At 41.6% G+C, this 26,350-nt stretch overlaps 1 protein-coding gene and 1 long non-coding RNA gene across 4 annotated transcripts in view; one reads left to right on the top strand and one right to left on the bottom strand.

Annotated features, from left to right (window-relative positions):
- The window catches only part of LOC122865207 (WD repeat-containing protein 7), a 174,773-nt gene extending 149,003 nt beyond the window's left edge, over positions 1-25,770 (top strand). For all 3 annotated transcript variants that reach the window (XM_044173313.1, XM_044173312.1, XM_044173314.1), the window contains 2 exons: positions 13,297-13,401; positions 22,011-25,770. In XM_044173313.1, coding sequence (XP_044029248.1) covers positions 13,297-13,401; positions 22,011-22,214 — 309 coding nt within the window. In that variant the 3' untranslated portion in view covers positions 22,215-25,770. The remainder of the gene's footprint in view (positions 1-13,296; positions 13,402-22,010) is intronic.
- On the bottom strand, positions 114-10,312 carry LOC122865208. Its single transcript, XR_006375418.1, has 2 exons — positions 10,147-10,312; positions 114-506 (listed from the first exon to the last, which is right to left on the bottom strand). It is a non-coding gene; the product is annotated as an uncharacterized LOC122865208 (long non-coding RNA).
- Positions 25,771-26,350: the final 580 nt, after the last annotated feature.

The following is a 26,350-nucleotide window of genomic DNA, read 5'->3' as shown; positions in this document are numbered from 1 at the left end:
CACAACAATAAAACCTCAGAAAAACACATCAGTAACGTGCATCATTAACTAAGCAGCCATGTGCTTTGCCAAGTACGTTGTTACTCCATGCTATGCCCAGTTGTTACGTTACTGTCTCTCAGGAGGGAAAGAGAGGTGGCTTTGGTGCTGCTGTTAGCCGGCGGTCAGTCTGTTGTGCGACGAGCCAAGCTGGGAAGAATTGTGGTTCCGTTGTGGTTCTGCTGTGGAAGCGTCTGTTGTGTCCACTTGTAGAGATCGGAGGAAGCCGGTTGCTCCGTCTGTGGTTGTCCTTACATAGTTTACTTGCTTCGTTAACTTGCTTTGTGCTCCTGTTAGCATGTGAGGTTAGCTGGCAGGCTTTGTGCAACAGCCATTGGCGCTAAACTTCGGGTCTGCTGCGTGTTTCTGCTCTGAGCTGATTACATGGCAAATCCAGGACGAGAGAGTTCAGGTGGGTGTCTGCTGGTGAGCAGGCCGGCCACGGCCGTCCGCCACACTGATAGATTCTAGGAGAAAAGAGAAGAAACAGAACAAAGTATCACTGACCTTTTTATTGACCTAGTGACATCTGGGTCACCGGTCAGACTGGCCAATACTGCGTTCAGTGGCTCTTAGGATTGTGGGACAAAAGATAATGCAGTTAACAATCACTCAAATTAATGAATCACATTCATCTCTGTACATCCTTTGCATTATCATCCATCCATCTACCCATTCAGGAAATTAATGCTACGTCCATCCACCAATCACTGAAATGATCATCTACTTTATTAATCTGTCCATTTCTTCATCATTTTGTCCATCCTCCTGTCTTTTTTACAGTCTTCCAATAAATCATCAAACTTCCATCATTTGATCCATCTATTTAACTCGCCTTCAGTCTGTCTAATTTTTCCTCACCTATCTTTGAATTTTTCTCTCCATCAATGAAAATGTATTATCTCTAATGACAGGAGAGTAGAGGAAGAGATGAGAGGAAACAACAGGAGAGCAGTAACAAGGGGTGTAAATAACGGGAAATGAGAGGGAGGGGAAAAGAAAGAGGGAAGCAGGAGAGTTTTCTTGCCCCAACTTATTTTTTCTCTCTCTCATCAATTGATTAATGATGAAGCAATGACTGTGTTAATCATGTTTTTGTCTTTGTACAATTTTATGTTTGATTGTGTGTGAGATTGTATAGTGTATGTGTTTGTGTGTGCTACTTGCCTTTATGTTTGTGTGTGTTTCTGTGTGTGTGTGTGTGTTGGTAATTTGCTGCATATTGATTTGCAGTAACCTGAGCAGTCTAGTCTGATGGAGGGGGTCACTTATATCTGATAACAGCACTGGCCCCCGTTCACCTGACATTTAGTTTGATTGTGTGTGGGTCTTTATGTTTGTGTGCACAGTATAAAGACATGAGACGCTTTAGCTTTTCTTTGTTATTTGCAGTAATTAACATTTAATAGATAATGGCTTTGCAGGAACGGTGTGTGCATGTGAGTGTGTGTGCTGGAACCATTTCAAGTGTTTAATTTAAAATGTGAGCTAAATCTGTCATATTCATTAATAGGGCTGGGTATCTTTTAGGTTTTATTAATTCTGAGTCTTACTGATTATGGTAATTATTGGTACCTAATGAATTATACTTCCAAGTCTCGGCCAGTTATTTCACAACTATAGGATGGATAGTCATGAAATTTTTAGATACATCCAAGATCCCTAGAGGAGGAATTTGAATGACCCTCTGACCTTTCCTGCAGCGCCACCAGTCTTCACTTATTCAGTGAAATATTACAGCATCTACTTGAGGATTGGAACAAAATTTGGTACAGACATTCATGTTCCACAGAGGATGAACTGTAATAACTTTTCAAGTCAAAACTTTAATTTGTCCAATACTTTGGTTTATGACGACATACCTGCAAATCTAATGACATACCTATCAGCTTCAGCTGTACTTTGAGTTTAGTGCTAATTTGCAAATGTTAGCATGTTAACGCGCTAAACTAAGATTGTGTCAATGATAATCATTATACCTGCTAAACATAGCATTATGTTAGCCTGCTGACTGTAGAATTTAGCTCACCGCTGCAGGAAACATGGACAATACTAAAGCAGCAGCCTACAATGTATGAGCAGTAAAGGAGGCAAAAAGGGATTACGGGAAGAAAGTAGAACTACAATATCAGGAGGGCAATCCCAGAAGCATGTGGCAAGGTCTAAGAACTATGTCATATTAAAAGCCCACCCACCCCCCTCCTTGTCAAGTGCTGATGCGTCTCTGGCAAGTGAGCTAAACAACGTTTATGCTCGCTTTGAGGCTATCTGCAGCCAACAAGCAAAAACAGATGAAGCAGAGGTTAATGGATGGGTAGGTGCACCTTTCACACCTATCACTCTTTCTGAGCATGTTGTCAGGAGGGCTTTCAAGCATGTGAACACCAAGAAAACAGCAGACAGTATCAGTGGGTGGGTCCTCAAACTTTATGCTGGCCAACTAGCGCCGGTGTTCACAATGATGTTCAACCTGTCCCTGGCTCTGTCATACCTACGTGCTTCAAGAAGTCCACCATTTTTCCTGTGCCCGAGAAAATAAGACCAGCCTGCCTGAATGACTACCGTCCAGTGGCACTCACCTCTGTAGTGATGAAGTGCTTTGAATGGCTGGTCAAGGATTACATCTACTCCTCACCACCCAGAACACTGGACTACAGTTCTCTCGGTACCGTCCCGTACCGAGAGAAGGAGAAAAGCAAGGAGAGATGGCCTTGTAGAGGGTTAAAAGAAGGAAAAGAGCAGATAATAGAGGAGGGGAGAAAGGGAAAAGGAAGGAAGGATGGAAGCATAGAAAGAAGAGTGCGAGGAGAAGAGAAAGAATGAGATGAGAGGCAGAGTTTTGGTTTAAAAATCTTTGTGTGTGTCCAACCTTAGCTAGCTAGTCCCTGCATGACCATCTGCCACAGCTTTGATTAGCCTCCGTGAACAGCCCTTTGTCAGCTGCATTACTCTGTGCGTGTGTGTGTGTGTGTGTGTGTGTGTGTCCAGCTGCTGCTCTGCTTCTTTAGTCTACTAATTGAACACAAAGAAACAATCTGACTGATCTTTCTCTCTTTCTGCAGCTGTTTCTTACTGTAACCTCTGAAACCATAAAAAACACTCTGTAACTGAAGGTGTAGCTCTTCCTGAGCTCTGAATTAGCACCTCCCACTGTACATCCCGGAAGCCAACCAGTGTAGCTAGCCATAAACTGAAGAATCACATATGCTTAAAATAGTTTTATACTTGATGCAAGGGGTTAACTGCAGTCCCACCATAGACGTCCATCCATCCATCCATCCATCTTCTTCCGCTTATCCGGGGCCGGGTCGCGGGGGCAGCAGTCTAAGCAGGGACTCCCAGACTTCCTTCGCCCCAGACACTTCCTCCAGCTCCTCCGGGGGGATCCCGAGGCGTTCCCAGGCCAGCCGAGAGACATAGTCCCTCCAGCGTGTCCTGGGTCTTCCCGGGCCGCCCCGGTGGGACATGCCCAGAACACCTCCCCCGAGGAGGCGCCCAGGAGACATCCGGATCAGATGCCCTAGCCACCTCAGCTGGCTCCTCTCGACGTGGAGGAGCAGCGGCTCTACTCCGAGCTCCCCGTGTGACTGAGCTCCTCACCCTATCTCTAAGGGAGCGCCCAGCCACTCGGGCGGAGGAAGCCCATTTCGGCCGCTTGTATCCGCGATCTTGTCCTTTCGGTCACTACCCAAAGCTCATGACCATAGGTGAGGGCAGGAGCGCGTGATTGACCGATGTAAATCGAGAGCTTTGTCTTTCGACTCAGCTCCTTCTTTACCACAACGGTCCGATACAGCGCCCGCATCACTGCAGACGCTGCACCGATCCGCCTGTCAATCTCACGCTCCATCCGTCCCTCACTCGTGAACAAGCCCCGAGATACTTAAACTCCTCCACTTGGGGCAAGGACTCCCCACCCACGCGAAGAGAGCAAACCACCTTTTTCCGGTCAAGAACCATGGCCTCAGATTTGGAAGAGCTGATTCTCATCCCAGCTGCTTCACACTCGGCTGCAAACCGTCCCAGTGCATGCTGCAGGTCCTGGTTTGAAGAAGCCATCAGAACGACATCATCTGCAAACAGCAGAGATGAGATCCTGTGGTTCCCAAACCGGACACCCTCCGGCCCCTGACTGCGCCTAGAAATTCTGTCCATATAAATTATGAACAGAACCGGTGACAAAGGGCAGCCCTGGCGGAGTCCAACATGCACCGGGAACAGGTCTGACTTACTGCCGGCAATGTGAACACAGCTCCTGCTCCGTTATACAGGGACCGGACAGCCCTTAGCAAAGGCCCCGGACCCCATACTCCCAGAGCACTCCCCACAAAGCGCCCGGGGCACACGGTCGAATGCCTTCTCCAGATCCACAAAGCACATGTGGACTGGTTGGGCAAACTCCCATGAACCCTCGAGCACCCGATGGAGAGTATAGAGCTGGTCCAGTGTTCCACGACCGGGACGAAAACCACTCTGCTCCTCCTGAATCCGAGGTTCGACTATCGGACGAATTCTCCTCTCCAGTACCCTGGAATAGACCTTACCGGGAGGCTGAGAAGTGTGATCCCTCTGTGATTGGAACACACCCTCCGGTCCCCTTCTTATACAGAGGACCACCACCCCGGTCTGCCAGTCCAGAGGCACTGTCCCAGATCGCCACGCGATGTTGCAGAGACGTGTCAGCCAAGACAGTCCCACAACATCCAGAGACTTAAGATACTCAGGGACGGATCTCATCCACCCCGAAGCCTTGCCACCAAGGAGCTTGCCAACAACCTCAGTGACTTCGGCCAGGGTGATGGATGAGTCCGCCTCCGGTCCCCAGCCTCCGCTTCCTCTTCGGAAGACGTGACAGCGGGATTGAGGAGATCCTCAAAGTATTCCTTCCACCGTCCGACAACATCCCCAGTCGAGGTCAACAGCTCTCCACCCGCACCCTACAAGGTGTTGGTGAAGAACTGCTTCCCCCTCCTGAGCCGCCGGACGGTTTGCCAGAATTTCTTTGAGGCCGACCGATAGTCCTCCTCCATGGCCTCTCCGAACCTCTCCCAGTCCTGAGTTTTTGCCTCTGTGACCGCACGGGCTGCAGCACGCTTAGCCTGCCGGTACCTGTCAGCTGCCTCGGGAGTCCCACGAGCCAACAAGGCCCGATAGGACTCCTTCTTCAGCCTGACGGCATCCCTTACTTCCCGCGCCCACCACCGTGTTCGGGATTGCCGCCGCGACAGGCACCAGAAACCTTGCGACCACAGCTACGAGCCGCGCGATCGACAATGGAGGTGGAAAACATGGTCCACTCGGACTCAATGTCCCCAGCCTCCCGGGATCTGGGAGAAGCTCTCCCGGAGGTGTGAGTTGTAGACCCTGCTGACAGAGGGCTCCGCCAGACGTTCCCAGCAGACCCTCACGATACGCTTGGGCCTGCCAAGTCTGTCCGGCTTCCTCCCCGCCAGCGGATCCAACTCACCACCAGGTGGTGATCGGTTGACAGCTCCGCCCCTCTCTTCACCCGAGTGTCCAAGACACGCGGCGGGAGGTCAGATGATACGACAACAAAGTCGATCATCGACCTCCGGCCTAAGGTGTCCTGGTGCCACGTGCACTGATGGACACCCTTGTGCTTGAACATGGTGTTAGTTATGGACAAACTGTAACTAGCACAGAAGTCCAACAACTGAACACCGCTCGGGTTCAGATCAGGGGCCGTTCCTTCCGATTACCCCTCTCCAGGTGTCACTGTCGTTGCCCACGTGGGCGTTGAAGTCCCCCAGTAGAACAACGGAGTCCCCGGGTGGTGCACTGTCTAGTACCCCTCCCAGGGACTCCAAGAAGGCCTGGTACTCTGCACTGCTGTTCGGCCCGTAGGCCGCCACAACAGTGAGAGACCTGTCCCCCACCCGGAGGCGGAGGGACGCGACCCTCTTGTTCACTGGGGTAAACTCCAACACGTGACGGCTGAGCTGTGGGGCTATGAGCAGGCCCACACCAGCCCGCCGCCTCTCCCCGCCCGGCAACGCCAGAGAAATGGAGCGCCCAGCCCCTCTCGAGGAGACGGGTTCCAGAGCCCAGGCTGTGCGTGGAGGCGAGGCCGACTATATCTAGCCGGTAACGCTCAACCTCCCGCACAAGCTCAGGCTCCTTCCCCAGCGAAGTGACATTCCATGTCCCTAGAGCCAGTTTCTGTGTCCGGAGATCTGGTCGCGAAGCCCCTGCCTTCGACTGCCGCCCAGATCTCTCTGCACCGGCCCTCACGGATCCTCCTGCGGGTGGTGGGTCCACGGGAGGACGGCCCCACGCCGCTCCTTCGGGCAGTGCCCGGCCGGGCCCCGTGGGGAAAGGCCCGCCACCAGGCGCTCGCCGTCGGGCACCCACCCCAGGCCTGGCTCCAGGGTGGGGCCCGGTAGCGCCAATCCGGGGGCGACGTAACTGGCCTTGATTTTAAATAATCCATAAGGGTCTTCTGAACCGCTCTTGGTCTGACCCGTCACCCTGGACCTGTTTGCCATGGGTGACCCTACCAGGGGCATACAGCCCCAGGCAACATAGCTCCCAGGGTCATTCGGGTACTCAAACCCCTCCACCACGTTAAGGTGGCGGTTCAAGGAGGGGACGTGTAATTACATTTTTGAGGAAGTGCATGTCAGCTTTGGTGGCTGCATGCACAGCTACACTGGAACCCTTTAATGCAGACCTAGTACACTGTCTGCACTCAGTTGTTAGCATTTTTAGCATTCTGTATTAAAACCAACAACTTTTACAAAAAAATAATTAATAATATTAATGAACAAGCTTTAAATAATGCAGACCCTAAAAAGTTAGTCATATACACACATATACCAGGGCTGCCAACTTTTCAATTCAGTTTGGAGTGGGATTCGGTATTAGTGAAGTCAGTGAATTTTACGAGTAGGCCTTCTGTGACATTACCCACCGCAGGGGTCGGGGTCATCATTCCTCAACCCCCAGGGATTTTGTTTAAAAAGTTCAGCAGCCCAATTCACAATTTTAAAGCATTTATAGATGAAAAGCCAAGTCAATAATCATGGTCAATGATGAATGGTTGATCAGCATACTTGCCAACCTCCAGTCATCATAGCCTAAATTGGGAGACCAAACCTAACCAAGGTATCTTTTCTTGCATTCTAGTGAATTTATGGATTCATTTTGGTGCCAAAATGTGGAATCGGGAGCGGCCAGTAGCTCCTTCAAACTTTGCTACATTTTAGTTTTAATTTGTTATTTCTTTGCCTTTATACTGAATCAGGTATTATCTATGGAAGCACCTTGAACTCAGTTCATTGGTTTTTCACGGTGCTGCTGTTGTGCTGTGCTGCTCTGTCTTGTCTGTCCGTGTGCTGTCAGCGTCCTCTTTTTGCACAGCAACGATATCAGTTATAAATTTGTTTTTCACTGCGTGAGAAAATAGACGTGTGGCGTGAGAGCATATGAAAAGTGTCAATTGCGCGAGTCTTGCGGTCAATGTGTGAGAGTTGGCCCTATATGTATACATACATATACACTATATACAGTGGAAATACACTGTCAAAATGCAAATTCACTGATGTAATAAAATATTTTTGATACAGTAATTGGTTTATTATATGTAACATAAATATAATATAATATAATATATATATATATATATATATATATATATATATATATATATATATATATATATATATATATATGTTCTGTACTGAGTTAACTGCACCCGCCCTGGCCTCTTACACACATCCAGTTGCTTTTGTATTTACTGTATCTGTATTTGTTGCTGCATCAACTGTGTTGTTTTCAACAGTGTTTGGTGTTTTTGTGTTAGCATTTTCTATACCCAGTTGTTAGCATTGTTAGCATTCCCTTTTGAGGCCAACATGCTCGGTTAGCCTCACCTCTAGTACTATTTGTATCCAATTATTAGCACAGGTAGCTTTCCCTATTGAAACCAACAGGCTTGGTTACCCAACTATTGCACTAGCTGTAAGCACTTAGCATTGTTAGCATTCCCTTACTGAAACAACTTTACTTTGGTAACTCTCTTTGGTAACAGTTTGACACAGCACACAGCACCACAATTATAAGCTTGCTTGACAGCTCGACCACGTTCCTGGCATAGCCTACAAGGAGTATGAGGCCATTGTTCAATAGTGGCTTAACAGGTGGTTTAATACGTGTTTGTTTGTAAGCTTGGGCAGGCCCAGACTCCCTCCTGCAGTGCACACTGCCAGGATCTGCTCCAGCCTCGGCTCATGTGGCCTATTCCTCATTATGCACCTCAATGTAATGAACACATCAATAGAAAGTTCTTGAATATGCAATGTAAGGTTTGTGAGTTTGAAACCAAAATGTGTTTGTTTTTATTATAGCTCTACCTTATGGAGGATGCAGATACATCACTCAAAAATGTAATAAACAATCTATGAATAGCGCAACCTTCTGTGAAAAAAATCCTACTGTTGGTTAACATAATTTTCTTTTTAAGAGGAGGCAGGGTTTAAGAGCTGTCAGTCTTAGTCATAGGGATGGAATAAGATAGGATGAGCCTTCTTGTCACAAACACACACACACAGGCATATACACAGTGGAGTCCCCAGGCGTCAGGTGTATTGAAGTCCAGAGTGCTATAAATGGTTTCAGTGTGCTTCACTGCTCTCTGATAGGCTGATTGATTTGGTAGGCAGTCCACCATGACACAAACACACACACACACAGATCATAATATATATGAAAGCATCAATATTTGATGCACATTAAACAGTTCTACTCTGCAATCTGTTTCTCTCTTTCTGTCTTGCTTTCACTATACATACATGTATTTTTTTTTTTGGTCCTTTTTTTTGTCTTTCTCATCAGGTTGTCGTCAGGTCCTCAGAATGTCTTACAACATTTAAGTGACCTTATCTCATGTTCTTAAATGCTGTAAATACAGTCAAATGCAGTAATTCAATAAGTTAAATTCAATCATAGCACTCTTATAATGTACTCTTGGCATGCAGTTCTTGCAGCCCTGCACTCTGATTGGACGACAGTTTTCATGTTACTGTCAATTTTGTCAATTGGTCTTACATTTCAAACTGCAGTGTTGCAGTGGGGCATTGGGGCAAGTGGAGGCAATGCATGGAGCCTGGAGTGTACTACTGGAATACATGTGGAATACTTTTGTAATCAACACATTCTTACTTTTAAGAAAGCTATTACAAATTATTTTAATTACATTTGCATTTGATGATGCATTAATAAACTCATTACATTTTCCAGTTAATAATTTTATTTCCTTATTCTATCTTTAAATTATGAATTTTTAATTACATTTTAAAATTGAATAGAAAAATACATTTTAAAAATGTTTACTTATGTATCTGCTATTTATATCTATGTATCATATTCCATCTCACATTTTAATTTGTGTGCTGCTATAACATTTACAGTTTCTATTCCCATAGCAATTTGAAAACATTAAAGCAGTGTGCCACCTAAAAATTAAAGTCCAACCCATAAAGCAGCAACAGGAGCTCTGATTGCCCAGATGTTATACATTAGCCAGAGCTGTGATGGTGGCAAGAATTGTGTGTGTGTGATCAGAACTGAAGGCTCTGTAGCATTCCAAAGCATTATTAAATTATATTGAAGTCTAACTGAAATGAAATGGCATGTTTTGTCTGCTGCAGCATACATATCTGCTTTGTAAATTACTCGTCCTGTGTTCTCCTTTGAAAAAAAATCATAAACCAAAAGGGATTGTATAAATTAGACAAAATACTGTTCCAGTATCCGTCTAAGCAGATGGAGACCTTATTTTGATACAGCCAATCAAATCTTGCATAAGCAGTTACGTTCTATCACAGGCAGAGCAGACGGTCACACTGAGCCAGACAGCAGTCTACTACACAACACAAGAGCCTTTGAACAACAGCCCACATTAGATTTCCTGCTAAAAATCTCCCTCTTACCTAGCTTACAAACATGAACACACGTCTTGTGCTGTACCTTAGCTTGTTGAACAAGCGACCAAACAAACATTCACCAGGGAAGAGTGCACTGCTAACCTCAGTTTGCAGGCTGAATAAGCTGCTCAGCTGCAGCACTTTAAACAGCATAGAAATGTACCTGCAAATGTCACATGGGTCCGGTTAGAAGTTGGTGTGGTCCTTACCACTAACAGCGTACTGTCTGCCCATGACAGTGCAAGTTTGTTTACTTTGTCTCTCATTCCCTACGGTGTAACACTGGCACCCAGCCTGCCACCTGCTGTCAATCAAACACAGACACGCCCCTCCAGCTGACTGAGACAAAAAGGAGCATTTCTGATATTTATAAGACCTTTTGTCTTCCTTTTAATAATAAAAAAACTATTAACAATACATTTAACAAAAGGGAAGGCTATAAGTATTTGGAATTGTGTCACAGACATGAAGCAGCTGAAGAATCTGAATCCTCTGTTTATTGGCTCATTGTCTGCAATGCCAATCAAAGGCACTTAAGTATATGTCAGAAGTGTCAAGTGCCACTTGTAGATCAGCCTGGCAGCTGTAGCTCAGGTGGCACAACAGGTTAGTTTATCCCCAGCTCCACATGTTGAATTGTCCTTGACACTAAACCCCAAACTGGTTGCTTTCGACAAATGCATCTGCCAAATGAATGTAATGAATGCAGATTTTAAAAAAGCATTTCAAGTTCAGTTATCTAAATCTTAAAAACTGGATGTTGGTGTCCACTCGATTGGCCTTTTGATCATTTTGCCTTTAACGACAGTAGTGATGGGAAATGTGGTTTGGGATCTCGCCAAAAAGAAAATAATGGAGGCTAACAGAGGTGAAGGATGAAAAGGTTGTTGTTTTTTTTTTTTTTAAAGGGATCATGCAGAGGTGAGAAAGGAAGGAAAGGAAGGGAGGAAGACAGGGATGAAGGCTGGAAAGAAATCAAAATAATTCCATTTTTTCTCAGCCAACACTGCTGGAATCTAATAGGATTTCCCCTAAAAGGAGGAGGGAGAGAATGAATTAAAAAGATGAGAATTTCATTTCATTATGTTCTCTTTTTTTGTTGTTGCTTTAATCGCCACAGAAGAGTTATTATTTCATGGTCTGGGCACCTGAGGCGACGCGTCTTAATCTCATCCAGAGGTGAGAGTTTGTAATCCCAGTCGCAGGCAGAGGTGGGCTGGGGATTTCTAGGAGGGGGGGTTATTGCGTTACACACCCTGCAGCTGGTAGGACAGTTTATTGTGTTACACACAGCACAACGTCATTTTATTTTGTCCCCTGAGCTCTGCAGGCGAATGGCAGCATCTGTTGGACCAGAAGCTGCCCCTCATCTGATGGAATTATCAAGTCCAAACCAAACACTTACTGTCAAGGAAAATCTGGGCAGCAAAACAAGTTTTTCTGAGACGCCTTGATGAAATTTAAACAAGGACCAAAATTTGTTCTTCATCTCGTCTATATTAGAAAACAGAATTTATTGAAGTCTGGGACTGAACCTTGAGCTGCTGCTGCAGTTTGGATTCATCAACAAGAGGAATCTTGTGGAAAACTTGAGTTGATGCTCTCATTTTAGCTACCGTGGGTGATGAGGAACGATGTGGAGTAGCTTGAGATATGCTTGAGGGTTGTTTTTTTTGTATGATAAAAACACTTTGATACAAAAAAGTGGCTATTTGTTCCAGTCTGTTTTTCATCTGTGAAAAGGTTCTATAAAAACTTGATAACACTGCTTTACACTTCATGGGGTGCCTGTGCAGAGCCCAAAGGGTACTAAAGGAAAGGACAGTACCCACCCCAGCCACAGCCTGTTCACCCTGCTGCCATCTGGAAAGAGATACAGAAGTATCCGCTGTTGTACCACCAGACTACAGAGCAGCTTCTTCCCTCAGGCTGAGAGACTAAATTCATCCTCAGCACCTGATGTAAAATAGTTTTAATTTCGTTGACTTATTATTTATTCACTGATATTTTTTTTATTTGAGTAGTATAAAGGGAACTACAAAACAAAATCTCATTATACAACCCTGTGTTGTAAAATGATCAATAAGTCTATCTTGTATAAACTGAATTGTGGTACAATTTTGGGCCATAAAGAGCAGCACACACATTCACGTAAACGCACTTTTTATTGCATAGTGCCTGTCAATAACAAACCACAAACACCAAAGGAAGGCATGAAACCCCAAAATGTTATAACATTCGGATGCATTTTCCAGACAGGAATATTAGGGAAACCGGAGTAAATCAGTTTGCATTCAGCAAAATGAATAAAGCAGGAAGAGTTCAGGTTGCTTATCACCGTTTAACAGAACTTACTCAGCATTGAGATCCATCGATGTCCAGACAAACTAATATATATAGCATATTCATAACACACCCTTGTCAGGATCGACACACCGCCATGGTGTTATTGGTTGTTACCACCAGTTTACTGCAGTGAAACTAAAGGCCATGTAGTTTTACATCAGGGCGTGATGAGAGTCATGTCCTCAGTGTGATTTTTGGATGTGACACGTAGCCAGAGTGGGGTAAGCTACAGAGTTGAAACAAAAGACACAAACCTGTGAGTTGTGTACCTCAACATGCACTGTAGTGTATTTTCCATCAGGCCTTTCAGTTAATTCATGAGTCGTTTGCATTGTGGAAAAGACCTCAACCATTATGATCTCCTGTTTCCATTAATATCTCTTACTTTATCACTCACAGCAACACCATCCTCCCACACACACTTACACACACACACAGCTCAGCACCACTTTATGAACTGAACACAGTGTAGCAGAACTAATGACATTTTCATGAGGCAGAATAGAGATCGGTTTTATCTAAAATCATCTGTTTTCACATCTATTTTCATACAAAGCACTTTATAAGCTGCAATTACATAATTAATATACATGTATATGTTTATTACTAGATGTAGCAGTAGTACTGTACCATAGTAGTACATTGGGTGAAGTGTATAGTGACTTAAAGTTATTGCTGTTGTATTCATATTTGGTTATTTCCCTTCTTTCTTTTTCCAGGGACTGTTTCTGTGGTAGAAAGTATTTCCAATGAAATCTGTTTTTATTTATTAATTTTCCTGTTAATTTACTTCTGTTGATTCACATGTTTACCACACATTACCCAGTGAGCTCCCAGTATTTTTAGTTTTTTTCTTATTTGGGAGTTTTTTCTTCACTGTATCCAAAACCTGATTTTTATTACAGACACACAGTAATAAAAATCTCTCTCTCTCTCTCTCTCTCTCTCTCTCTCTCTCTCTCTCTAGAACATCCACGGTCATAAGGGTCCGATCACAGCAGTATCATTTGCCCCTGATGGTCGTTACCTGGCAACGTACTCCAACGCTGATAGCCACATCTCCTTCTGGCAGGTAAATGACACACACACACACACTACATCTGTTTCTCACACTCTCTAAAGTCTTAGAGAGCTTGAAAGATTTAGTTTAAAGGCCTTAGAAAGTTTTAAATCCATTTTTACACATGTTGATGCTTTCCTCTGGCTTTTTATATTTAATTTCATTTTTTATTCACTGTTTTGTTTATCTTATGCTTTACATACAAAAACTGAATAAATAAATTGCAAATAAAAGTTCCAGTGCACAAAATAAATGAAAGCGGCAATGATCGGGGTCCAAGCAGATTGCGAGCATTTTGATGCTTGTTTCTTATTTAACTGACAAAAAGTAAAACTGATTTTCTTTAAAATAATTCATTGTGGTCATCACTATATGCTGGTGCTCTGTTGAGGTATATAGATCTTTTTGAGAGAGTGTGAGGTGGTAACCAGTGTTAGAAAATAATCTTTTTGCGTGCCCTCTCTGTGATTTGGATTGTTGAGTCATCATTCAGAAGATGGAGAATAGGTTCACACCGGTCAGTGAAGAGAAAGTGTACACTTCAGGGCAATTCCACAGAGTGTGCATGAAGGGCCCCATGCTGGCAAAATGTACAATACGGATAGGGTTTTAGACTGATCAAGTGTCTTTTCCATGGGGTCATATAAGTCTTGTGACATATTTTCAGGTGAATAAATTGGTTCTTTGAGGACTCTGCAATGTTGTTCCATACTGTATCCCAGTCTACCACTCTTCCCATGTGTGTCATGTCTTTCTCCCACTCTTTCTTGCCGGAAATAGAAACCGTTGGGTGTGATATAAGACACAGGTTTGATTGCATAGATGTAAGATACAGTTCTTCTAGGTGCACTCACTAGGTGTTTGGAAATATTGTAACGCATGACGAGGCCTTGAAAACTAAGTAAAGAGTTATCTCCATTTAAATCTTGTAGGACTCGTATGCCGTTTTGAGCCCATGTGTCCTGAATAAAAGGTTCCACGTCAGTAGATTAAGGTTCCGCCAAATAGAGAGGTTTTGTGCCATTTCTCTTTGAGTCCCAGAAACCGTTCAGCTGTTTTAAAGGTTTATAACATATATGCTATTATAGGTCCATAACGCAAAATACATTTCTTGTGTGTAATACCAGAAAACAAAAGGTCTTGCAATCTTATTGGTGGTATCCATTCCTTTTCTACATCTTTCCATGGTGTACATGCTCCAGGATTCATCCAGTAGCTAAGACAACACAATATGAACGACCAGTGATACATTTTAAAGTTGGGGCAAGCCCAGCTGGTCAAATGGTCCTTGCATCAAATGGTCTACACTGCAGCTTTATCCAGCTGCAGTGTAGCGGGAACTTTAAAGTTATTTTCCGTCGTGTGTGTGGTTGTGTTCAAGTCAAATTAGAGGTCTCTTTAAGATAACGGTGCCAAGTTAAAAAGGAGTTAGTTAGCATGCAAAGATTGTCTGTGTGGAGCATAACATAACTAACATCAACTTATCATGTGGCTACCAAATTAACCTAACAGATAAACATATCACAACAACAAAACCTCAGAAACAGCATTAGTACATGTACATCATTAACTAAAAGTCCTGTGCTTAGCCACGTACATTGTTACACTATGCTATGCCCAGTTGTTACATTACCATCCGTCGGGAGGGAAAGAGAGGTGGCTTTAGTGCTGCTGTTGTAGACGAACCAAGCTGGGAAGAATTGTGGTTCCGCTGTGGAAGCATCTGTTACTGTGTCATGTCCGCTTGTAGATGTCGGAGGAAGCCGGTTGCTCTGTCTGTGGTTGTCCTTACAGAGTTAATGTTCTCAGCGTTAACTTGCTTCGTGCTCCTGTTAGCGTGTATAGTTAGCTGGCAGGCTTTGTGTGTGGCAGACGTTGGCGCTAAACTTCGGTTTTGTTGTGTGTTTCTGCTCCGAGCAGACTACACCGCGAAGCCAGGAGGAGAGGGTTGAGGTGGGTCTCTGCTGGTGAGCAGACACTGAGAGGGAGACAGCCATGGCTGTCCGCCACAGTGATTCCAGGAGAAAGAGAGAACAAAGCGTCGCTGACCTTTTTATTGACCTAGTGACATCCGGGTCACAGGTCAGACTGGCCAATGCTGTGTTCAGTGGCTCTCAGGATTGTGGGACAAAAGAGAATGCAGTTAACAATCAACCAAATTAAGGAATTCATCTGTGGAGTCCCAACACATATATCTTTAGATCGACATTGATCAACAAAATTGGTCTATAGCTGAAGCATTCTAATGGTTCTTTACCTGGCTTTGGTATCACTGTAATAAGGGCTGTATTCAGGTCTCTATGGAAGTGACCTTTTTCAATAGTTCAATGTAGACAGCCATATTCGGCCCAGAATGTCCCAGAGCACTAGATACAGTTCAGCTGGTAGGCCATCAATACCTGGAGAATGGCCTTTATTGGTATATTTCAGAGCCAGGAGTTGTTGTTTCAAAGAAAATGGTGCGTCTAGTCTCTTTGAATCATCTGATGACAGTGGGAAGGTCTTGAAGACCAGTGAAGAAATTATCATGTTGTGCCTGAGACAGTTGCATTTCAGAGGAGTAAAGTTTAGCAAAAAAACCCACCTTGCTCTCCTGATGTTTAAGAAAGGGAGCAAAGAGGCAACTTTGCTCCCTTCTGAGTAGTATTTGTGTTTGGTTATATGCATTAAATTTTCAACCCTATATTTCAGCAAATTGTTCAGTTCTGCTTGTTTGCCCTTCAATTTATGTACCTTCTCTCTATTATAGTCACACTTCAAGTCTTACTCTAATAAGCTGCACTCTGGACCTTTTAAGTTGCAAGGCGAACCAAATGGCATTGTTAACGTCAAAATCCCTTAATGGAAGCCCATACCAGCATTGGGTCAGATACATTTTCTCTATTGAAACCAATAAATTCAGTCAGTTTCAGCTCCAACTGAGCAATGTATTTTTGGTTTTGAAAGAGTGTGGTATTAAACTTCCATCTGGATGGTTTACCTTTGATGGATTCAAAATTGAAAGTGGCCAAAATTGGATTATGATTTGATAGATGCCGCAGCAAGAAATCTATAGATTCTGCAGCTTGATATAATTGAGCAGAAGATGGAATATAATCTATTCTGGAAGACATTTTATAATGGGGGGAAAGTATGCATAGTACCTAGCTGTTGGGTTCTGCAGTCGCCATATATCTACTAGGTTCAAATCTTTAAAGAGGTGACATAATGATTTGAAAGAGGCTGTTTGAGTGGTGGACACTGAGGTATTTGTCCTGTCTAAGATACTATCAAAAAAGGTATTAATATCTGCACCAATAACAAGAAGGTAATCACTCAGAAACAGGTCTTTGGTGATCCGTGGGAAGAAAGTTGGCTCATAAAAAGTGGTTGTGTAATATTAATTTTGCGTTTCATCAAAATGACCATGTCCTTAGTACATGAGCCATCTCCTAAAGCAGTCACTAGCTTGTAAATTCTGTTCTGTAATCTGACAATACCTACTGGTCGAAGAGGTGTCTCCTGTAATAGTGCTATATATACATGTTTCCTGCGTAAAAAATCTAGAATCTTTGTACGTTTCAATGTACCCTTAGCACAGACAAAGGATTAAACGTACATGGAACATAAAAAAAGTAAGGGTAAAGTTGTCAGGAGTGCAAAGGTGTGAGTGTATAAAAAACAACCTTGTTAAAAGTTGTTTACCTTTAAATGTTAGTGCCCTTTGACACACAATCTGGAGCATAACACTTAACCGTAATCCCAAGTGGTTGATATTCAAACCCATATTGTAGCCTTCATACACAGGATTGAGGCTGCGTTTAACAGATAGATACTAATAACATGAGAAGAAATATAAAGTTGCATTAGCTGGAGTTCAGTATACTGGCTAGTCCAAAAACACAACAAACCCCATATTATGGCCTTCATACACAGGACTGAGGCTGTATTTAACAACATGAATAGTAATAACGTCCAAAGAAAAACAAAACTTCACTAGCTGAAGCTCAGTAAACTGGCAAGTCTCTGAAAACACAACAAACCCATATTATAGCCTTAATACACAGGATTGAGGCTGCATTTAATGGCATGGGTAATTGTAAAATCAAAAGGAAACCAAAACTGACATTCATTTCAAAACATTCTCTATTAGCTGAGGCTCAGTAGACTAGAAGCCTGAGAAATAGAGTCCCGTTTAAGCAAGAGTTGGCCAACTATATCATATCAACATGTCAGTTGCAAGGTTTAAAAAAGAGGAAAAAAAGGTGCTCAGGACATTGATTTCATTTCAGGCCCCTTACCTGTGAGGAATGTGTAAAACTGGATGACCATCTGCTGATTATCAAGCAGAGAGAAACTAGCTAGCTACCTGCTAGCCAGCGATTGTGAGAAGAGCTGTCTCAAAACTCCATATAAAATGTGCTTGTAAAATGCAGAGAAGCCTTGGCTTTCACGGCAGGAGCTGTAGTCGCACCATCTGAACCAGGTTCCGAGAAGACTAACTCATCTTCTTTCCAAAAAAGACAGAAAATCTTCTTGGGCTCAAATTGAAGCTTATAAACTTTGGAAGTTTTCTATATACAAATGAGGCAGTTATATTCACCATAAATTGCTGGAAAATAATTTTTTATGAGAACCTGTCAATTTTCGTCTTTTGTGGGATATTGTGGGTGATATTTTAAAATAGAATGGCAGCAATCCCCAGAATCTTATTTTGCTACTTTCCCCTTTGTTTCAGGATACTCCTTGTCAAATTTCATACTTGAATGACTATGTATGCAATTGTAGTACCTTAATATTTGCATTTACATCGTTTCCCCAGAAACATGTCCCAAAAAAGGGGTTTTGGGCCCCCTGAGGCCAAACGGCCCTTAGTTAGGGGTGCTCATTATCAACTTGTGATGGCCCAAGGTAAAGGCTTATAGGAAATAATAGTGAAAAAAAGGTAGCAGAAAGCATCCTGATGGCTGGACCTGGCTCCCGGCCTAATTCCTTTGTAGGCACTCCTTTGTTGAGTTGTCCCGGAGCTGTAGTCAGCGTAGAACAGCAGGTGCCATCTGGCAGGGATGGCTTTGCCTTTCCCACACCTTGAAGTATGGCTTGGCGATTGGGGCACTGCAGTAGTCGTAATATCATCAGGCGTGACCTGGTTGTGTTGTTAGAGTAGATTCAGTGTGCTCGATCAATCTGCAGAGGCAGTGGTTAGTGTCTTTCTTGGCCTGCAGTGCTTCTACTTTAGAGGTTAGATTTTCCATGTTTTTGGCATGTGCGCTTATGATGCATCGATGCAGCGTTCAGAGAGGGTATTTTATTTAAACTTAAGGCGCTTACAACAGTCAAAATGTTGGTGATAAAATTCAGAATAAAATCACACATTATTCTGCTGGTTTCAGGTGTATTGTCTACTATTTTGGTGCCGTTTGATCCAACACTGAGCAAAAGAGAAAATGTTGTGCATAACATAGAAATTACAGCAAGATACTGAATATCACTGTGGACTCCCCATTTGAATGATCTGAACACCATTTGAAACACTTGATATCTACCATCTAGAGAAGGTATGTGTCAATTTTGGTAGCATCTGAATAGTGCTAGACTTCTGAATTGACCATAGGTTGCAGTGAGGCAAACTTTTGTCACACATCAGTGAATGTGCTGTAAAAATTTCTGCCCTCTAGGACATGTGAGTGATTTATTTATTTATTTTTAGTTTGGAATGTGAAATGTCTAGACATTTGTTGTAATAAGCCTTGCCCACTTAAATCAATCATTACCAATTTTTTCTGCATCAACTGAGTAATGACCCTTAATCCTACAAACCGAATCTTGTACAAATCCATGCAGCCGATTATGAGATAAAAACTTCTCGCATTTATGGTGCCCCCTAGTGGCACAATATCCCAGGACTGCTCAGCAAAGGTCCGGCCTAGCATCCGGACACGTGCACCAAGTTTGGTTACAATAGCTTAAGCCAATTTTGATATATGAGTGTTTATGTAAAATTGAACTTAAAGACGCAGGTCTCAAAATGTATAATTTTGAAACGGATTAATGCATCAAAATTTCCTTGATAACTATAGATCAGCAAAGTCTGTAGATGATCCTGCCAAAGTTTCGGGATGATTGGTTTCTGATGAGCTGTTGAAAAGAGGATTTTGAGAAAGTTGCGAAAAAGTTGCAAAATTTGACATTTTTAGAGCAGTAAGCCATTGGAGCAAAGATGCAGATGAATTGAGAGATTAAAGTGATGAAAGAATTTTGACTCTTAAGCCAAGCCGTTTTTTTGAGATAATTGTGAAAATGTAAATGTTATTGTTACAGCGCCACCTTGAGGTCAATGAGTGTAATTTTATGTGCCTTAGTAGTGGGTGGAATTTGCAACCCACCTGCCAATTTTGATCACTTTTGGTCCTAGGGGTTTTTCTGCACTTTTAGCGGAGAACAATAAGAAAGAAGAATAATGAGAACAAAAACAATAGGGCTCCAGCAGCAGCTTTGCTGCTTGGCCCCCTTCTAACATTTAAATAAACAATAATACAAAGTCAGGTGACCAATCACACAGGTAAATGATAAACACATACACACAGACAGACACACACTTCTTATCTTCTTCCCAGAACTGTTATTTTGAATGAAAGGTCTTTACGACCTCTCACACGACTGTCTGCAGACACACACACACACACACACACTAATGGCATTACTGTAAGCATAAACCGCTGCTAGCGTGCCGACAAGACGGCTGCTGTGGTAATGAGCTGGCAGACGCTCTGTCGGTGTGTGTGAGGGAGGGGCAGTGTCATCTCTGGAAACGATAGAATTTCTACTTGTTGTGTTTTTCTTACACACACACACACACACACACAGACACACACTCTCTCTCTTTCAGTCTCGCTGTTTGCAATTTCAGGCTCTGCCTTCCTGAAAGGACGGAGCAACAGAAGCCTCACGGGTTAAACTCAATGTTTCCTCAGAGGGTTTGTCAATTCCATCACTAACAGGAACTGGTGATAAGGGTCTTCTTATCAAATGTTAAATAACTTATTTTTCACTACAAGTATTAACAGTATAGTTTGTATAGAATGTATGTTAGGTACTAAGAATAGGGAAGATGAAGTAGATAAAAACTGCGCAGGAAAGTTTCAGCTCTGATTCCTCCAATCTGTCTATTATTTGTTATTGGTGCCAAAGAATACAAAAAATAAATCTAAATAAACAAAAAGAGCAGATGAGAATACTATTGGATCAGTATGAAATTAATATTAAAGTATTAGTATTAAGTCCCCCCTCCACACAAAAATGTGTTTTGCTTATTGTTACTTCACTTGGATGTTAGAGCATAACTGTGCAGAATGAAGTATGTGCAGAGTTATTTTTTACATTTATGTGCTGAAGGGGGAAAGTTTCTCTGTGCTCACTTTAAAGACAAAATACAAGCAGGATTTTGTGAATATGTGTGGACTTTTCATTGAAGTTGGAGACATCTTCTGTCCAGCACATAAACTTCTGAAATTAAGAAAATGGGCATATTTATAGATACTGGATTTTTCAATGAGGGAGAAGGAGTAGAAGACATATTTTCCAAGGTAATTGAACTTTTTTGTGGACAAGCCATATCAGACACAAAACCTCGAGATTAGTTAAAAATCCAGGAGCCACCTTAAGGCCCTTACTATTTCAGTTATATTTATCAATTAATCAAATTACCACAAACTATCACACAGTGAACCCAGAGCGTTTGGGGCCTTGTGGTGCTTTGTCCAGTTGGTAATCCATCCTTGGCATACACGGATATGTCTGGAAGTGTGCAGATGGTGCACACGTGAGGCTGCACATGGCAGGTGACAAAATATACATCACACAGATCATTGCGGCTAAGTATGAATTGGCTTCTTCATCTTCTTACTATGAGCAATGGGATCTATGAACACACTCATCTGCAACAGTTAGAACCATATTATAGAGTTGTAAAGTGGGGGAGGTTGCTGGTTTCACAAGTATGTTTCCCCACACTAAATTTCCATTTCCAAATTTTCTTTTGATGATCTCCACAATGTTCTTCAACATAGACACACAGGAGTGTCCTGGATAATCTAACCATACTACAGGTTTATGATATGACCAGATCATTTTGAATTATTTCAACTTTATTTCAGAGAAATTATTTTTTTGTATGGTGGATAGCTCTAAATACTATGATACCCATGAGCCTCAGCTGCCTTTGCTATAGAGAAGAAACCAGTCAGAGTTATGAATCACAACTATAGCAAATTATGAACAGTTATTAACAAAACCTGTCACCATAGTTACTGAATTCATCCAAAACTGATCCAGAATCTGAAAGTGAGCTGATTTAAACTGCTAAATGTTTGATCAGATTTCCAGGTGTAATCGCGATAGTATTATCAATTTTGATATTAGATTTTTTTAAACCGATTTATATTTGGTTGAAGTTTGTCCAGTGTGAGAATTTGCTGCTTTTTGTAAACATAACTTCTGGTAACTGTTGATGGACCCTGTCAATATTTTTGACTTTTTACAGGTTAAATGATAAACTGATTAACCAGAAGAAGTGTTGATTGACTGATGGATAATGTATATAAGTGTTATCCGCAGCTTCATGTGTTTCTTGTCCTCCTCAGATGAATACCAGTCTGCTGGGCAGCATTGGGATGTTGAACTCAGCCCCTCAGCTCCGCTGCATTAAGACCTACCAGGTACCTCCGGTGCAGCCAGTGTCCCCAGGCTCCCAGAATCACCTGAAGCTCGCCCGCCTCATCTGGACCTCCAACCGCAACGTCATCCTTATGGCTCACGACGGCAAGGAGCACCGCTTTATGGTCTAAACCAGATCTGTATCTCCAGCTGAGCCCCTGTTGTTGTATCTGACAGATCTGATTAGTTTTAGTTTCAAATATGTACCTTTAGCTAGAGTCCAACAGTTGATAGTCTAAAAATAAGCGAAGCTTACAGTAAAGGTGGTTTTCACTGAGATTCATTCAAACATTTGTCTTAAGAAAATAATTTTCACGTGAAAAATCTGAAGGTATCGAACTGCAGCTTGGCCAGAAAAGTAAAAACCCAGCTCAGGTCCAGGTTTGGATGGGATGAATTTTTTGTTTTATCTCCCACAGTGATCATTGTGAGTAAACTAATTCTGTAATATATTTTAAAGCTGTGATAAAAGGCTTGTTTACATTATGATTTGCATTGATGCATTTTTTAGTTGTTAACACTTTCTTGGCATTCCTATTTATTTGTTGTTTTTGCCGGATGTCTCCTCTGTCACTATCTTGCTGCAGCCATTTTGGGTACCAACTGTTGCTGTTTATTTAAAGTCAGCCTTTGACTCACTGCCTTTTGGCTTCCCACCTAGTTTTTAGTTTATTTTGGTACTAAATAACAGCATCTTATTTTTAAATGTTTGCAATTTATTGCAGGTATTTGTGGATTCACTTTGCAGAAACACATATTGGAACATGGATTTAACACAAGTACTCAAAATGAATCAGTCTTACCCCTTTTTTCCCATTTTCTGCTTCAGTTTTCATTGCTGGAATTAATTATTTCTAGTAGACTGGTCTCTGTAAATAAAATTATAAAGAGTACAGTCTAAACCTGCTCTATATAAAAAGTGCAATGAGATAACTTCTGTTATGAATTGGCGCTATATAAATAAAATAAATAAATGTAAAATGTTTCAAAGAAATTCTCCACTGCCCTCTTAAAGGCTTTGGTACTCTCTGACCTCTGTTAAACAAGTACACACTTCACATTTCAAACTGCATAGGTGTGTTTGCGTGTGTGTGAGTACTTTGGTGTTTGCTTTTACTTTGTGACACCTTGGAAGCTTTTCCATCGTCTCTGAGCTTCACGCAGAAATTTGTGTGTATGTGTTTACACCCAAGTGTATTTTCACAAACCCACATTCTCACTTAAGACTGCTCATCCTAAAAGGACAATCACAGTAAATCTTTAGACACTGGAGGTGCAGTATTACTCACTGCAGATATTTAAAAAATAACAAAAACTAAAGCAAATAATTATTTTGGTCACATTTTAAGGGGATAACAGCAACACTGTATGGTTCAACAAAAGGGTACAGGTCCTAACTCAGTTTAGTTTCTATGGCCCATTAGTACCTGGTACTATTTGGTAAGGGGCAAAACATATTTTGATAATTATCCATCCAACTTGGGGATTGTGTGTTTGCAAATTATGACGCTTTATATTTCTCTGATAGATGTGAAGACTTCTCTTTGTCTTGCAGCTTTTCTCTTTCATTCATCCTACGCCCATCTGAGTTTTGGGAGGGTATCTCTTGATATAAATGTGTACATATACAGTATATATATATCATCAGAACTGCTGCGTAATGTAGTCTGTTAATCTTGTACAGTGAGCTTCGATCCTGTTTGATGTATTTTTTGTGGCTAATGTGACTGTCTGCCTGGTACTGACTAGTTCTTAAAATGAGGGAATTTCCTGTTTAAGATGATTTAAAACTTTATATTTTGACATTTTTAAAACATCAGCCACTTGGATAATGAGAAGTGACTTTTTGCATTTTCTTTTAGTTTTAACAAAGATCAACTGGCCCATCTTATTTATGATTAGCTAAAAGGGCCAAAAAATGGAAAAGTCTAACATTTAACATGAAGAAATAGAAAAGCAGGACAAAATTTACATCTGTAGGTGTTTGATTGAGATCTTTATTGTCCTTTTTATTGAGAGAAACAATAGGTTATTAATGGAACACATTTACAGTTTAATATTTGTTGTTTTTATTTTCTTGCAGCGTAAAAGAAGACTGCATCTGTTCTCTTAAATGCTGCTAACATTCCTTATTAATAACAGCGGGTACAACAAGGCATGAAGTAGCTAGATAGCCTGGAAGTAACCATACCCATTGCTTCTAATAAGGAATGCTAACAGCTTTAACAGCATAATCTGTTTAAAGAGCAATTTAACAGCAGCTGTTTTTGTTCCAGTGATTTATCTTCTCACCTTGCTTAAGTGATATAGAAGTGTACTCCAGGGTGTGTCAGTACACCATGACATCACTGTTAGGTTTAGTTACAGGTGCAACAAAACACAATTTTGACCACATAATTTAACTCTTTATGGTTGGCAACACGATTTTGCACATTATACCTTAACTGTTGGTCAGGACCTTCTTGCTTTAAAATGTTGTCAGTATTTTAGTGCTCAGTTTAGTGCTCAGAGAAATATATATATATATATATATAATGATATTTATAGAGTGACAGTTTTCTGTCAGTTTAGATGTTTTTACTTTGATTTTTGTGACTCTTGGAAGTGGCTCACATATGTTGGAAGAATTTGACGCACGTGAATTTTACAAAACACTTTACTAGCTTTAATTTTATATTTTCCACTGCTACTTTCCTTTCCTCCGTCCTCTTCTATGTCCTCCTCTCCTTCCTCCATCTCTTGTCAGTTTTATTAGTGCTGTCAGAAAGCTTCTAACACTGTTACACACCTGTAAACCCGAGCGTGTCAAAGCTTTTTACAAGTTCTCCCTCTCTTCAAAAAAAATATCCAGCAACTCGTCAAGTCCATCAAGTCCAGACAGCTTTGAGATCTTAATCTTTCGTTTTCTCCACCACTCTAAGCAGTTTGAGAAAATATGTTTTTGGCAGCCTCTCGGGGGAGGAAAGGTGAGAAAAATAAAGAAGGCAGAGAGGAAGAGCTGAAGAGTAAGTAACAAGTGAGGAAGATCAGGTCATCCACCCAGAAAAAAATGGTTCTTTGGTGAAGGTAATGAACTGAAATGTCTCAAAGAACCATATGGTTTTTCTTCAAATACAGCGATATGGAAAAAATATGTGGTGCAGTTACTGATACATTTGTTAAATTGATCTTTGCAGCACTGTAAAGATTATTTTTGAAAAAGTGACGCTGTTCTGTGAATCTTGAATATAAAAATGATAAATACGAATACATTTTTAGGTCCCTTTGTTTCTCCAGTTTTCTTTTTCTCAATATTCCTCCCCGTTTCCTGTGAAATTGAACATGTAAAACAGCTTCTTCAGTCTGTCTCTGACTGAATATATCTGATACATATCTGATTGTGTTTTAAAAAGAAAAGTGTTTAGTTAGTTTTCAAAAGCAAACATTAATTTCTGAATTTCACACTAAATTGAATCAGCAATTTTTCTTATTAATTTTGTTAATTTGATTAGGTTTTGTTTATACAGCAAACTCAGCCTAAATATTTAAGAGTGTGTGTGATGTAGTGCATGTATATAAGCTTCCCTTGATGTAACACAGAGCAGGCTGAATCTACTGTGCATCATATATATAACGTGTTGTGTTAAAATGTGTTGTTGTTGACTTTGTGTCCAATAAAGATGAAAGTGAGACGGCGGGTGTCAAATATCTGTGCTCCTGTTTTATTCTCCATATTAATTTCTTTAAACTTAAGCTTCCTCCCTGATGACATTTGTTTAGACTGAAATGTTGTATTAAGTAAATAAACCAGCAGTAAGAGAGACAGTTTTTAGGAGTTTTTCACTTAAGTTGTGCTGCCCTCCAATGCACCTGTCACACATTCTGCAAGGATATCTTCAGTTATTTGATGACACTTTTCTTTAAAAAAACATTTCAGTCCTGGGGCGTCCTCACTGCCTAGTGATTAAGATGTATACGTTTTCTATATATAATATAAAACACATAAATGTTATGTCCCCTCAAAAAAATCTGTCCTGGTTGTTATGGTGACACCTGTGTTTTAAAGTAAGATCAGATAACCTTAGCTGAACAGTGGCCACAAGTGGCAATTATGAGATAATGCTAAATGCTAAAACATGGTGTACCAGTAGTACAAGTGGAGAAGAGTCATGTTAGAAGACAGACTCAGTAGTGTCAATTACACAGTAATATCTATGTAAAGTTTGCTAACATAAGCCACCTGAATTGTCGGCAGTCATTTTGGATAATGTAGGTGCCAAGCATTTGC

This window comes from Siniperca chuatsi, linkage group LG18 (assembly GCF_020085105.1).
Source record: "Siniperca chuatsi isolate FFG_IHB_CAS linkage group LG18, ASM2008510v1, whole genome shotgun sequence".
Lineage (NCBI taxonomy): Eukaryota > Metazoa > Chordata > Actinopteri > Centrarchiformes > Sinipercidae > Siniperca > Siniperca chuatsi.
The sequence above is the reverse complement of the archived record's forward strand: the minus strand, read 5'-3'. Positions and strand labels throughout refer to the sequence as shown.